At 38.3% G+C, this 14,829-nt stretch overlaps 1 protein-coding gene across 1 annotated transcript; it reads right to left on the bottom strand.

The window, feature by feature from the left end:
• Window positions 1–2,967: 2,967 nt before the first annotated feature.
• LOC309814603 (large ribosomal subunit protein eL31-like) lies at window positions 2,968–3,345 on the bottom strand (the record flags this gene model as incomplete). The annotated part of the gene is made up of 1 exon (XM_082640602.1): window positions 2,968–3,345. The coding sequence occupies one exon, from the start codon at window positions 3,343–3,345 to the stop codon at window positions 2,968–2,970; it is 378 nt and encodes a 125-aa protein (XP_082496728.1).
• Between the last annotated feature and the right edge of the window lie 11,484 nt (window positions 3,346–14,829).

The raw sequence follows: 14,829 nt of genomic DNA on the forward strand, positions 1-14,829 counted from the left end.
GTTCAAACAACAATTATTTAATTAGCTCACAACTCTGTGGGTTGGCAATTTGGGTTGGTCTCAGCAGGGTAGCTTTTTTTCCAGGTCTCAGCTGGTGTTAACCATGCATCTTCGGTTAGCTGATGTGTTGGCTAGAGGCAGGTGACTGTGGAAAGTCTGCACTGGAATGGCTTGTCTCAAATGTCCCTTGACCTTCCAGCAGACTAAACTGAGCTTTCTCACCTAGTGGTGGAAGTCCTGAATGACCTATGAGAAGCAAGCTCCAATGTGTAACAACTTTGCAAGAATCTGCTATTGGTATGCTTGCTAATGTCCCATTGGCCAGAGTAAGTCACATAACCAACCCAAATTCAAGGGATGGAAAAATAGATTCCAACTTTCAATAGCAGGGGAAAATTTTTGCAATCCAGTGCAGGGCTATTATAATCTTTTTAAAAGAGTATTTGATACTTTGAGAGGTATGATTTGCAAGAAGCAAAAGTTAAGACAGAGAGATCTTTTTAAATAGGAAGAGAGAGAAAACTGGAGATTTAAAATATGCTTAAGGGGTAGCATTGACAAGTGATTCATTATGCGCGAGTAGAGCAGAAACGATGTGTCATGCATCGCTATTAGGTTCCTGTCTTGAGCAATTTGAGGAATAGTAGTGACATTTATTGAATTGGGAACCCTAGAAGTAGCAAGATAAAGAAAAGGGTAATGAGTTCAGTTTGGGATAAATTTTATTTGAGGTACTGAAAGGCATCCAAGTGGAAATATTGACTATGTTGTTCAGCAGAGGGCCAGGGTTTAAGAAAAGAGTTCTGGATGGAAAGAAAACCATCTGTAAGTTATCAACTTATTGACCATACATGGCTTTGGTCATAGAAATGGGTGAGTTAAATGTTAATATTCATAAGAGTTGTATGGTTCTGAAAATAAGAAAAATGGAACAAGTTCAGGATACTATTGAGTTCAACAGTCTTTAGCAGTAGTCAGAAAGATATTTTATCTTACTATTTTATTAAGCACACATATCTTTAGTATTTGTTTAAAAGACTTGAATATATTTCTCAAAAGACAAATAAGTGCAAAATCCAATCTTATTTATCACCCATGGTGGAAGCTACAGACTGACTTCCATGAGAGAAGGGTCAGGTGATTATATATGTGTAACAAGGAGTCAGGGCTGTATGATCATAGGATGATATCCCTCATGGCATTATGTAACTATAAATATAACAACTCTAAATAGAGTCTAGTCTGTCTGATCAGGGTTGCTAACAAGAATTCACTCAGTAAAATAATAATAGACAAAATTCAATAATATTTGGGATGATATTTGACTTAGTTTCAACTATGAGAATTGAACTGGATTTCTGAAGTCCAGAGATCATGACCAGCCAAAATTTCTGGCCATATGTCACCTCTGTCTCGTGTGTATATTTCTTAGTGTGTTTATGCATCTTTCAGCTCTAGGTGGAATTAGAATAAAGTACAGAGATATTTTTAAGAGAAGTAAATTAAGATATTTTATCCTGGGATGGAATCTATAAATCATTTTTTGTATATGTGAAATTTAATAGAATTTGGCAAGTTTGAGTGACAGCGTCATAAACCCAGTTTAAAACGTTACTGAGTAATTGATTCAGCATCGTGATGTAAGCTGAAATCATGCTGTTTATGTACAGTATGTTATGAACATTTATACAAACTTCAACTGTAATATATTTATAAGTTAATTTCTTGGATTTATAAAAATCCCTAATACTTGAGAAGGCTTTTTCTCAGAAAATTGAAATGCTTAAAATGAATCTAAAATATTTTTTATTTATAAATTCTGTTTAAAATATTTGAAGTAGTATTCAAAGTCCCTTTATAAAGATTATGGTTCTTCTAGACTTATACATTGAATAGAATTTGCTAACTGAACTTAAGTACCTGACAAGGGTTTTGAATTTGTAACTTCAGAAACTTAAATTTAAAATAAATCATAAGACTCTGTAAAGTCTTTCTTATATAAAAAATCTACCCTGAACTCAAAACAAGAAGAAACTAAGTTAGAAGACGGTTGCATGAAATGAGGAAATCTGTTACACAGAGGCACAGGAAGAGGGATCACTGGAGGGGTAGAAGAATGGGACCTGAAATGATGCAAGTACAATACTAGAACCAGAGTAAGATGCTGGGAGTCTTGAGATGGAATGAACCTTGGGTTGTACAATGTCTTATTAAGGTTAATGTTTAATACAAAGTTCAAGAATGTCCAAAGTTCAGAGCTAGCGAACAACAAGGCAAGGAGTTGATCCTCCCTACGCTCCCACTAGACCATCGGGAGACCCATTTGCAACAAACTCCCCTTCAGTTCTTTTACTCCCTTCATCTCCAATCTTGCATAATGACAGATGGACAAAGCGAGTTGTAAGAACCAGCCTGTCCACATTGGTTGGTGTGTTATAGGGGAATGGGTGTTCAGAGCAAACCATGGGCTCATGAGAGCTAATTTTCAACCTCCCCACTCAAGTGAAGCAGTCTCATTGTTTTATCCCTTCCTTTCCCCAGAATTGGAGAGATACACTAGGTGTCCTCCTTGCTTCATACTCTCTTATATACCATAATCCTCTAGGAATGTTTAGACTTCTATATGCCTTTGAGGCTAATGGTATAAGACTATAACCTTTCCTTTTTTCTTTGTTCTCAACCACTGATGGTTTAATTACTCTTTCTGTGCTAATTTTTAAGGACAAAATAGCACGTGACTGGTAATCTTTCTCTTCTCACTAGGCTCTTCTACTATTTTGGGTGACTTCTGTTTTACCGATATCCTGATCCTCAATTTCTTGACATTTTCGTCTACATGGAGTGTTTTTCCCATTCCAGTTCAGCCATTTACTCCCATAACCTCATCCTGAACCTTATTCCTTGAGTCGTCTCTGCTTCTTCTTTTTTTTTTTTTTTGGTTCTATAACTTTATTGGACAATCAGCAGTTAACTCTTATCCACATTAACTATCTGTAGATTTTTGAAATTGGGGACAGGTACATAGGTAACAAACATATAGAGCTTGTTTGGTGAATCTTCATCTTCATTACACTTTCTGGACAACTGCACACAGATATGGTATGGGACATTCCTTATTCCTTTGGCCCAGACAGCTTTCTTGAGCTTGGTGTCAATGTGTAAATCTGGAGTTCCCATCTCCTTCATGGCAAATTTCCAGATTATTTTGAGTGCCCGAGGGGCACGCTTCTGGAAACTCACTCCTTGTATGTGCTTGTGAATGTTGATAGTGTATTCTTTGGTCACCACCTCAATTTTGATGGTAGACCAACCCTTCTTCTCGCCACCCTTCTTTGCGGGAGCCATCCTGCCATGCCAGGGTTGGAAAGGAAGAGAGCAAGGGATTGTGAGAGAATCTTCTTGCTTCTGATATCATATAGGCAGGATCACAGAGATGACCACAGCCTCCTAGCCTTCCATCCTTCCAAATATCCATCAAATCTATTGGGTGGGCCAAAATGTTCATTTTTTTCCCCATAAGATGGCTCTAGTAGCACTTAGTTATCTTTAACTTTATTTGAAACAATTTGTTAGATTGTATGTGACAGCTGTCATATCAGCATGCATTTAAAAAAAGACATCAAAATTGGTGTATTTTTATGTAGCCATTTTAATATCGAAGATGGAAGAAGAAAAGCAACATTTCTGACATATTATGCTTTATTATTTCAAGAAAGGTAAAAATGCAACTGAAACACAAAAAAAGATTCGTGCACTGTATGGAGAAGGTGCTGTGACTGATAGAATGAGTCAAAGTGGTTTGGAAGTTTTGTGTTGGAGATTTCTCGCTGGACAATGCTCCATGGTCAGGTAGACCAGTTGAAGTTGATAGCAATCAAATGGAGACATTAATTGAGATCAATCAATGTTATAACATGCAGGAGATAGCCAACATACTCAAAATGTCTAAATCAAGCATTGAAAATCATTTGAACCAGCTTGGTTATGTTAATCACTTTGATGTTTGGGTTCCATGTAAGTTAAGTGAAAAAAAACCTTCTTGACCTTATTTCCACATTTGATTCTCTACTGAAACATATTGAAACATTTGGATTATTCCGTTTTTAAAACAATTTGTGATGGGCTATGAAAAGTGGATACTGTACAACAATGTGAAATGGAAGAGGCCATGGGGCAAGCGAAATGAACCACCGTCAACCACACCAAAGGCCGGTCTTCATCCAAAGAAGATGATGTTGTGTATATGGTGGGATTAGAAGGGAGTCCCCTATTATGAGCTCCTTCTGGAAAACCAAACGATTAATTCCAACAAGTACTGCTCCCAATTAGACCAACTGAAAGTGGCACTTGATGAAAAACGTCCAGAATTAGTCAACAGAAAATGCATAATCTTCCATCAGGATAACGCAAGTCCACATGTTTCTTTGACGACCAGGCAAAAACTATTACAGCTTGTCTGGGAAGTTCTGATTCATCTGCCGTATTCACCAGACATTGCACCTTTGGATTTCTATTTATTTCAGTCTTTACAAAATTCTCCTAATGGAAAAAATTTCAATTGCTTGGAATACTGTAAAAGGCACCAGAACAGTTCTTTGCTCAAAAAGATTAAAAGTTTTGGGAAGATGGAATTATGAAGTTGCCTGAAAAATGGCAGAAGATAGTGAAACAAAAGGGTGAATACGTTGTTCAACAAAGTTCTTGGTGAAAATGAACAATGTGTCTTTTATTTTTACTTAAAAAACTGAAGGCACTTTTTGGCCCACCCAATGTTTCTCTCCATTCCTAGCATCACTACCAGTTCCTCCCTCATCCCATCCTCATCCCTTTTCTGGATTATTTCTCCCACCTCTTACCTGATCTTGCCGACTCTGTTTTGTAATTCATTCCTGTCTGTTCCCTGTCTTCAGTGTTCCCTCTTTATAAAATTCAATGTTGATAGGTTACTGCCCTTAGGATATTGTCCAAACTCTTGAACATATGTATTTTATTTGAGCCCATTTCTTTTTTCCCACTTCAATTCTTACCCCAACTTCAACCCATGTCAACAATATAACCCCACATCCATCTCTCTACTCCAGCAAGGTGGAAATTCATTGAGTTCTCCTGAAATTCCATATATTCTTACCTCTAAGTCTTCACATATGTTGTTTTCTGCCTGAACTTTCAATCTCACACCTACCTATAAGTTTCACTCCCACCACTCACTTTATCTAGTTCTTTTTGTAGGTATTACCTTAAATTTTACTTACTTTATAAAGTTTTCCCTAAATTTCCCCTGGCCCAGGCAGCCCTTGGATCCCCCTACACCTTGGATGTAGTGCCCCTATTTTCATGTTACTAAAGCATTCTCTACTCCTTAATCAGATAATTTATTATACTTTACAATCATTACTTTATTCTTTGTAAGTTCTTTGATCAATACATATTGGGAGGGACTTCCGGGTAAGATGGCGGAAGAGTAAGACGCGGAGATCACCTGCCTCCCCACGGATACACCAGAAATACAGCTACACGTGGAACAACTCCTACAGAACACCTACTGAACGCTGGCAGAAGACCCCAGACCTCCCAAAAGGCAAGAAACTCCCCACATACCTGGGTAGGGCAAAGCGGAGAGATTCCCGCACAGAGGATCGGTGCCGAGCGGCACTCACCAGCCCGAGAGGCTTGTCTGCTCGCCCGCCAGGGTGGGGCGGCGCTGGAAGCTGAGGCTCGGGCTTCGGTCAGAGCGCAGGGAGAGGACTGGGGCTGGCGGCGAGAACTCAGCCTGAAGGGGGCTAATGTGCCACAGCTAGCCGGCAGGGAGTCCGGGAAAACTCTGGAGCTGCCGAAGAGGCAAGAGACTTTTTCTGCCCTCTTGGTTTCCTGGTGCGCGAGGAGAGGGGATTAAGAGCGCTACTTAAAGGGGCTCCACAGACGGGCGCGAGTCACGACTGAAAGCGCGGAGCCCGGTGACGGGCGCGGGACGCTGGGGCTGCTGCTGCCGCCGCCAAGAAGCCTGTGTGCGAGCGCAGGTCACTGTCCACACCGCCCTTCCGGGAGCCTGTGCAGCCCGCCACTGCCGGGGTCCCGGGATCCAGGGGCGGCTTCCCTGGGAGAACGCACGGCGCGCCTCGGGCTGGTGCAACGTCACGCCGAACTCTGCCGCTGCAGGCTCGTCCCGCACTCCGTGCCCCTCCCTCCCGCCCGGCCTGAGTGAGCCAGAGTCCCCGAAGAGGCTGCTCCTTTAACCCTGTCCTGTCTGAGCGAAGAACAGACGCCCTCCGGCGACCTACACGCAGAGGCGGGGTCAAATTCAAAGCTGAGACCCAGGAGCTGTGAGAACAAAGAAGAGAAAGGGAAACCTCTCCCAGCAGCCTCAGAAGCAGCGGATTAAAGCTCCACAATCAACTTGATGTACCCTGCATTTGTGGAATACATGAATAGACAACAAATCATCCCAAATTGAGGAACCAGGAGTCAGTGCTGTGCCTCTGAGGTGGGAGAGCCAACTTCAGGACACTGGTCCACAAGAGACCTCCCAGCTCCACATAATATCAAACGGCGAAAATCTTCCAGAGATCTCCATCTCAACACCAGCACCCAGCTTCACTCAACGACCAGCAAGCTACAGTGCTGGACACCCTATGCCAAACAACTAGCAAGACAGGAACACAACGCCACCCATTAGCAGAGAGGTGGCCTAAAATCATAAAAAGTCCGCAGATACCCCAAAACACACCACCAGACGTGGACCTGCCCACCAGAAAGACAAGATCCAGCCTCATCCACCAGAACACAGGCACTAGTACCCTCCACCAGGAAGCCTACACAACCCACTAAACCAACCTTAGCCACAGGGGAGAGACACCAAAAACAACGGGAACTACGAACCTGCAGCCTGCAAAAAGGAGACCCCAAACACAGTAACATAAGCAAAATGAGAAGACAGAAAAACACACAGCAGGAGAAAGAGCAAGATAAAAACCCACCAGACCTAACAAATGAAGAGATAATAGGCAGTCTACCTGAAAAAGAATTCAGAATAATGATGGTAAAGATGATCCAAGATTCTATTTCCCAGATCCAAAATCTTGGAAATAGAATAGACAAAATGCAAGAAACAGTTAACAAGGACCTAGAAGAACTAAAGATGAATCAAGCATCGATTAAAAACACAATAAATGAAATAAAAAATACTCTAGATGGGATCAATAGCAGAATAACTGAGGCAGAAGAACGGATAAGTGAGGTGGAAGATAAAATAGTGGAAATAACTGCTGCAGAGCAAAATAAAGAAAAAAGAATGAAAAGAACAGAGGACAGTCTCAGAGACCTCTGGGACAACATTAAACGCACCAACATTCGAATTATAGGGGTTCCAGAAGAAGAAGAGAAAAAGAAAGGGACTGAGAAAATATTTGAAGAGATTATAGTTGAAAACTTCCCTAATATGGGAAAGGAAATAGTTAATCAAGTCCAGGAGGCACAGAGAGTCCCATACAGAATAAATCCAAGGAGAAATACGCCAAGACACATATTAATCAAACTGTCAAAAATTAAACACAAAGAAATCATATTAAAAGCAGCAAGGCAAAAACAACAAATAACACACAAGGGAATCCCCATCAGGATAACAGCTGATCTCTCAGCAGAAACTCTACAAGCCAGAAGGGAGTGGCAGGACATAATTAAAGTGATGAAGGAGAAAAACCTGCAACCAAGATTACTCTACCCAGCAAGGATCTCATTCAGATTTGATGGAGAAATTAAAACGTTTACAGACAAGCAAAAGCTGAGAGAGTTCAGCACCACCAAACCAGCTTTACAACAAATGCTAAAGGAACTTCTCTAGGCAAGAAACACAACAGAAGGAAAAGACCTACAATAACGAACCCAAAACAATTAAGAAAATGGGAATAGGAACATACATATCGATAATTACCTTAAATGTAAATGGACTAAATGCTCCCACCAAAAGACACAGATTGGCTGAATGGATACAAAAACAAGACCCAGGTATATGCTGTCTACAAGAGACCCACTTCAGACCTAGAGACACATACAGAATGAAAGTAAGGGGATGGAAAAAGATATTCCATGCAAATGGAAACCAAAAGAAAGCTGGAGCAGCAATTCTCATATCAGACAAAATAGACTTTAAAATAAAGACTACTAGAAGAGACAAAGAAGGACACTACATAATGATCAAGGGATCGATCCAAGAAGAAGATATAACAATTGTAAATATTTATGCACCAAACATAGGAGCACCTCAATACATAAGGCAAATACTAACAGCCATAAAAGGAGAAATCGACAGTAACACAATCATAGTAGGGGACTTTAACACCCCACTTTCACCAATGGACAGATCTTCCAAAATGAAAATAAATAAGGAAACACAAGCTTTAAATGATACATTAAACAAGATGGACTTAATTGATATTTATAGGACATTCCATCCAAAAACAACAGAATACACATTTTTCTCAAGTGCTCATGGAACATTCTCCAGGATAGATCATATCTTGGGTCACAAATCAAGCCTTGGTAAATTTAAGAAAATTGAAATTGTATCAAGTATCTTTTCTGACCACAATGCTATGAGACTAGATATCAATTACAGGAAAAGAGCTGTAAAAAATACAAACACATGGAGGCTAAACAATACACTACTTAATAACGAAGTGATCACTGAAGAAATCAAAGAGGAAATTAAAAAATACCTAGAAACAAATGACAATGGAGACACGACGACCCAAAACCTATGGGATGCAGCAAAAGCAGTTCTAAGAGGGAAGTTTATAGCAATACAATCCCACCTTAAGAAACAGGAAACATCTCGAATAAACAACCTAACCTTGCACCTAAAGCAATTAGAGAAAGAAGAACAAAAACATCCTAAAGTTAGCAGAAGGAAAGAAATCATAAAAATCAGATCAGAAATAAATGAAAAAGAAATGAAGGAAACTATAGCAAAGATCAATAAAACTAAAAGCTGGTTCTTTGAGAAGATAAACAAAATTGATAAACCATTAGCCAGACTCATCAAGAAAAGAAGGGAGAAGACTCAAATCAATAGAATTAGAAATGAAAAAGGAGAAGTAACAACTGACACTGCAGAAATACAAAAGATCATGAGAGATTACTATAAGCAACTCTATGCCAATAAAATGGACAACCTGGAAGAGATGGACAAATTCTTAGAAATGCACAACCTGCCAAGACTGACTCAGGAAGAAATAGAAAATATGAATAGACCAATCACAAGCACTGAAATTGAAACTGTGATTAAAAATCTTCCATCAAACAAAAGCCCAGGACCAGATGGCTTCACAGGCGAATTCTATCAAACATTTAGGGAAGAGCTAACACCCATCCTTCTCAAACTCTTCCAAACAATATCAGAGGAAGGAACACTCCCAAACTCATTCTACGAGGCCACCATCACCTTGATACCAAAACCAGGCAAGGATGTCACAAAGAAAGAAAACTACAGGCCAATATCACTGATGAACATAGATGCAAAACTCCTCAACAAAATACTAGCAAACAGAATCCAACAGCACATTAAAAGGATCATACACCATGATCAAGTGGGGTTTATTCCAGGCATGCAAGGATTCTTCAATATACGCAAATCAATCAATGTGATACACCATATTAACAAGTTGAAAGAGAAAAACCATATGATCATCTCAATAGATGCAGAGAAAGCTTTCGACAAAATTCAACACCCATTTATGATAAAAACCCTGCAGAAAGTAGGCATAGAGGGAACTTTCCTCAACATAATAAAGGCCATATATGACAAACCCACAGCCAACATTGTCCTCAATGGTGAAAAACTGAAACCATTTCCACTAAGATCAGGAACAAGACAAGGCTGCCCACTCTCACCACTCTTATTCAACCTAGTTTTGGAAGTTTTAGCCACAGCAATCAGAGAAGAAAAGGAAATAAAAGGAATCCAAATTGGAAAAGAAGAAGTAAAGCTGTCACTGTTTGCAGATGACATGATACTATACATAGAGAATCCTAAAGATGCTACCGAAAAACTACTAGAGCTAATCAATGAATTTGGTAAAGTAGCAGGATACAAAATTAATGTACAGAAATCTCTGGCATTCCTGTACACTAATGATGAAAAATCTGAAAATGAAATCAAGAAAACACTCCCATTTACCATTGCAACAAAAAGAATAAAATATCTAGGAATAAACCTACCTAAGGAGACAAAAGACCTGTATGCAGAAAATTATAAGACACTGATGAAAGAAATTAAAGATGATACAAATAGATGGAGAGATATACCATGCTCCTGGATTGGAAGAATCAATATTGTGAAAATGACTCTACTACCCAAAGCAATCTACAGATTCAATGCAATCCCTATCAGACTACCACTGGCATTTTTCACAGAACTAGAACAAAAAATTTCAAAATTTGTTTGGAAAAACAAAAGACCCCGAATAGCCAAAGCAATCTTGAGAACGAAAAACGGAGCTGGAGGAATCAGGCTCCCTGACTTCAGACTATACTACAGAGCTACAGTAATCAAGACAGTGTGGTACTGGCATAAAAACAGAAAGATAGATCAGTGGATCAGGATAGAAAGCCCAGAGATAAACCCACGCACATATGGCCAACTTATCTTTGATAAAGGAGGCAGGAATGTACAGTGGAGAAAGGACAGCCTCTTCAATAAGTGGTGCTGGGAAAACTGGACAGGGACACGTAAAAGTTTGAGATTAGATCATTCCCTAACACCATACACAAAAATAAGCTCAAAATGGATTAAAGACTTAAATGTAAGGCCAGAAACTATCAAACTCTTAGAGGAAAACATAGGTAGAACACTCTATGACATAAATCACAGCAAGATCCTTTTGGACCCACCTCCTAGAGAAATGGAAATAAAAACAAAGATAAACAAATGGGACCTAATGAAACTTCAAAGCTTTTGCACAGCAAAGGAAACCATAAACAAGACCAAAAGACAACCCTCAGAATGGGAGAAAATATTTGCAAATGAAGCAACTGACAAAGGATTAATCTCCAAAATTTATAAGCAGCTCATGCAGCTCAATAGCAAAAAAACAAACAACCCAATCCAAAAATGGGCAGAAGACTTAAATAGGCATTTCTCCAAAGAAGATATACAGTCTGCCAACAAACACGTGAAAGAATGCTCAACATCATTAATCATTAGAGAAATGCAAATCAAAACTACAATGAGATATCATCTCACACCAGTCAGAATGGCCATCATCAAGAAATCTAGAAACAATAAATGCTGGAGAGGGTGTGGAGAAAAGGAAACACTCTTGCACTGCTGGTGGGAATGTGAATTGGTACAGCCACTATGGAGAACAGTATGGAGGTTCCTTAAAAAACTACAAATAGAACTACCATATGACCCAGCAATCCCACTACTAGGCATATACCCTGAGAAAACCATAATTCCAAAAGAGACATGTACCAAAATGTTCATTGCAGCTCTATTTACAATAGCCCGGAGCTGGAAACAACCTAAGTGTCCATCATCAGATGAATGGATAAAGAAGATGTGGCACATATATACAATGGAATATTACTCAGCCATAAAAAGAAACGAAACTGAGCTATTTGTAATGAGGTGGATAGACCTAGAGTCTGTCATACAGAGTGAAGTAAGTCAGAAAGAGAAAGACAAATACCGTATGCTAACACATATATACGGAATTTAAAAAAAAAAAAAAACGTCATGACGGACCTAGGGGTAAAACGGGAATAAAGACACACACCTACTTGAGAATGGACTTGTGGATATGGGGAGGGGGAAGGGTAAGCTGTGACAAAGCGAAAGAGAGGCATGGACATATATACACTACCAAACGTAAGGTAGATAGATAGTGGGAAGCAACCGCAGAGCACAGGGAGATCAGCTCGGTGCTTTGTGACCGCCTGGAGGGGTGGGATGGGGAGGGTGGGAGGGAGGGAGATGCATGAGGGAAGGGATGTGGGAACAGATGTATATGTATGACTGATTCACTTTGTTATAAAGCAGAAACTAATAAAAAGAAAAAAGAAAAAGAAAAAAAAAATACATATTGGGAGATGTTAAAAGTTGGACTTTCCTAAACATCTCTTTTCTTTACTGTTTATATGAAATGGTCTGAGGAATAGGCAGTATTATATTTTAGAAATACTTCCCAGTTTAGGCTAACATTGTTTCTTTTCTTTTTGGCTGTACCATGTGTCTTGTGGGATCTTATTTCCCTAACCAGGGTTTGAACCCGGGCCCTCGACATTGAAAGCTCAGAGTCCTAACCACTGGACCACTAGGGAATTCCCCATTGTTTCTTTTCTTGATGAAAAAGATTACACTGTAAAAAGGTGTAAATATTTTGAAGGAATATTTCAAAATATTGAAGGAAATGGGAACCGAAGATTCTCTGATAATTATGGGATCTTAATATCTGGTGTTTCATAAGGCTCTCTTTGTAGTACTTGCATTAATGTACTGAACTTAGCTGGACCTATATTAATAAAAACTAACATTTATTAATCATTATATAGTAATCACCATGGCACATTGCATGCATTTTCTCATTTGATTCTTCATACCTTATTAAAAAATAGGCATTATTCCTATTATCACAATCTAAGAAATAAAGAAAGCAAAGCTGATAAACCTTAAGTAACTTGCCTAAGGTTTACAGTTTCTCTAAGTGGGGAAATCCAAGTACACACTCAGGTAGTTAGGTGCCAGGGTCTGCCCTCTGAAAGAAACAAATGTTTTAGCAAAAAAGTAAACTCAGTATAGGGGAGAAACAGTGTGATGTTAAGAAATCAACTTTTGAAATAGAAACAAAACCCTTATTTACTATTTCTCAAACTACTTTCTATTTTTGAATCTATTTATTTATGATCACCTGACTAGCTCATACTACCTGTCCTGTTGGACATAATTAGATACTTTTATTTTATATTGACACTCATGATAGAGACATAGAATGATTGATCTAGGGAATGAAAACTGAAGGTACTGTTTGCCACTCTCATTATTTACTAAAAAGTAACCAAGTATCTTGTGGAAAATGCACTTAATGAGGAAATATCATATGGCCTACCATGGCAACAAAATCAAGCACATTGCCAAGAGCATGTTCAAGAACTATGGGTTGTATAGTCCCAAATCCTTAATTAAGTGCCCTTTCCTATAAATTCCCTGAAGTATAGTCTAGTTTACTAATAGCTACAAATATCCTTGTCACAAAAATAACTTCTTTTGCACTAAATATCACATATGCCAGGAGAGTGAGCATGACAATAGCATAGTAAAACTGATTTCTCTAAATTCTGGGTCACTACACTAAGTTCTCAATATTTTGTAATAACCTATATGGGAAAAGAATCTGAAAAAGAGTGGATATATGTATATATATAACTGAACCACTTTGCTGTACACCTGAAACTAACACAATATGTAAAGCAGCTATACTCCAATATAAAATAAAAATTGAAAAAAAAATAAAAGCTAAGTTCACATAGCCAGGAATAAACTCATATGAGGGATGTTTACATAGTATATGATTGGGGTTTGAAGTCTGAGTTGGCAGGCTGGGAGGAAGAAGTAAGAAATGGCAACAGAGCTAATGAATTTCCCATTTTAAAACAAGGATAGGTCTCTGAATTTCTATTCCCTCCTTTCCTTCTCTCCTTCCTTCCTTCCGCTTTATATTAGGGATTCAAATGTATGAATTCAGGGGAGAAACATGTATTTTACTCAAAGAGATACAAACCCTGTCAGAAGAGCTGGAACCCACCACTCATTTTAGACAGCAAATTTGAAAATCATCTACTTATTCCAATCTGTTTATTTAAAAACAAACACGTTAAGAAATAAGATATGTGAAAGATTATTATCCATTTTATGTTAATACTTTTTATATTATTTTTATATTTAGAAAAAGCCCTCTCTTAAAATGAAAAGGATATTATTCTAAATTATAATTCAATTTTTTACACAAATCATGAAACAGCATCAAGAAATTTAAAATAAAAAACAAATCCAGTTTTTACTATCTTCTACTTGTATGAATTTCGGTAATTTCCTTATTTTCTGGGACTTAAATTTCTTGCCCACAAAGTAATGACACTGATACCTCTCCTATTTCACAAAGATTGAGAATCAAATTTGAGAAGGCACTTTGTAAAGGCTAAAGGATTATGAACATGTTTGTAATTATAATGGTGTTGTCTATTATTTTCCCAGCTAAGCCTAAGTAGCACTTGCAATTACTAAATCAGTGTTCATGTAGATAATATCATTCAGAAGGCTCTAGAGATCTCTTAATGAGATTATATAAAAGGAACTATTTTATCCAGTATTGGAATGCATCGCTTTTGAAAGTTAATGGATCAATCGCCTAATAGGAACAATAACTATAATGGTTTACAACAGAAAGTGGAAATATCTCTTTCAACTGCCATTCTAAAGAGAGTTAGGTGGGAGGGAAACAATTATGCAGAGTGGATAACAGTGCTCAGAATTATAAAATGTGCCCTGGAATCTTAATAAGTTCAAGTAGACAGATGTTTAAAGTTGCACTCATCAAGACTAAGAGAAATGCTTCTCCCACTGGTATTTTAAACTTTTTTTTTTTTTTAATCTGGATGCTTTACCTTAAAGCTTTTTATTTCTTTCAGAATAAATTGCTTAAAACAGTCACTTAGCATCTTTGAAATTAAGTCATTTATAGTTATTTTCTTTTCTAATCTGTTACTGAAACCCTTTTACAGAGGACAGATCTATATGATTTAAGCTATTTATTTGTATTTTTCCTTTCCTTCCAGGGA

The sequence above is a fragment of the Mesoplodon mirus genome (assembly GCF_964341445.2).
Source record: "Mesoplodon mirus genome assembly, chromosome: 13".
Lineage (NCBI taxonomy): Eukaryota > Metazoa > Chordata > Mammalia > Artiodactyla > Ziphiidae > Mesoplodon > Mesoplodon mirus.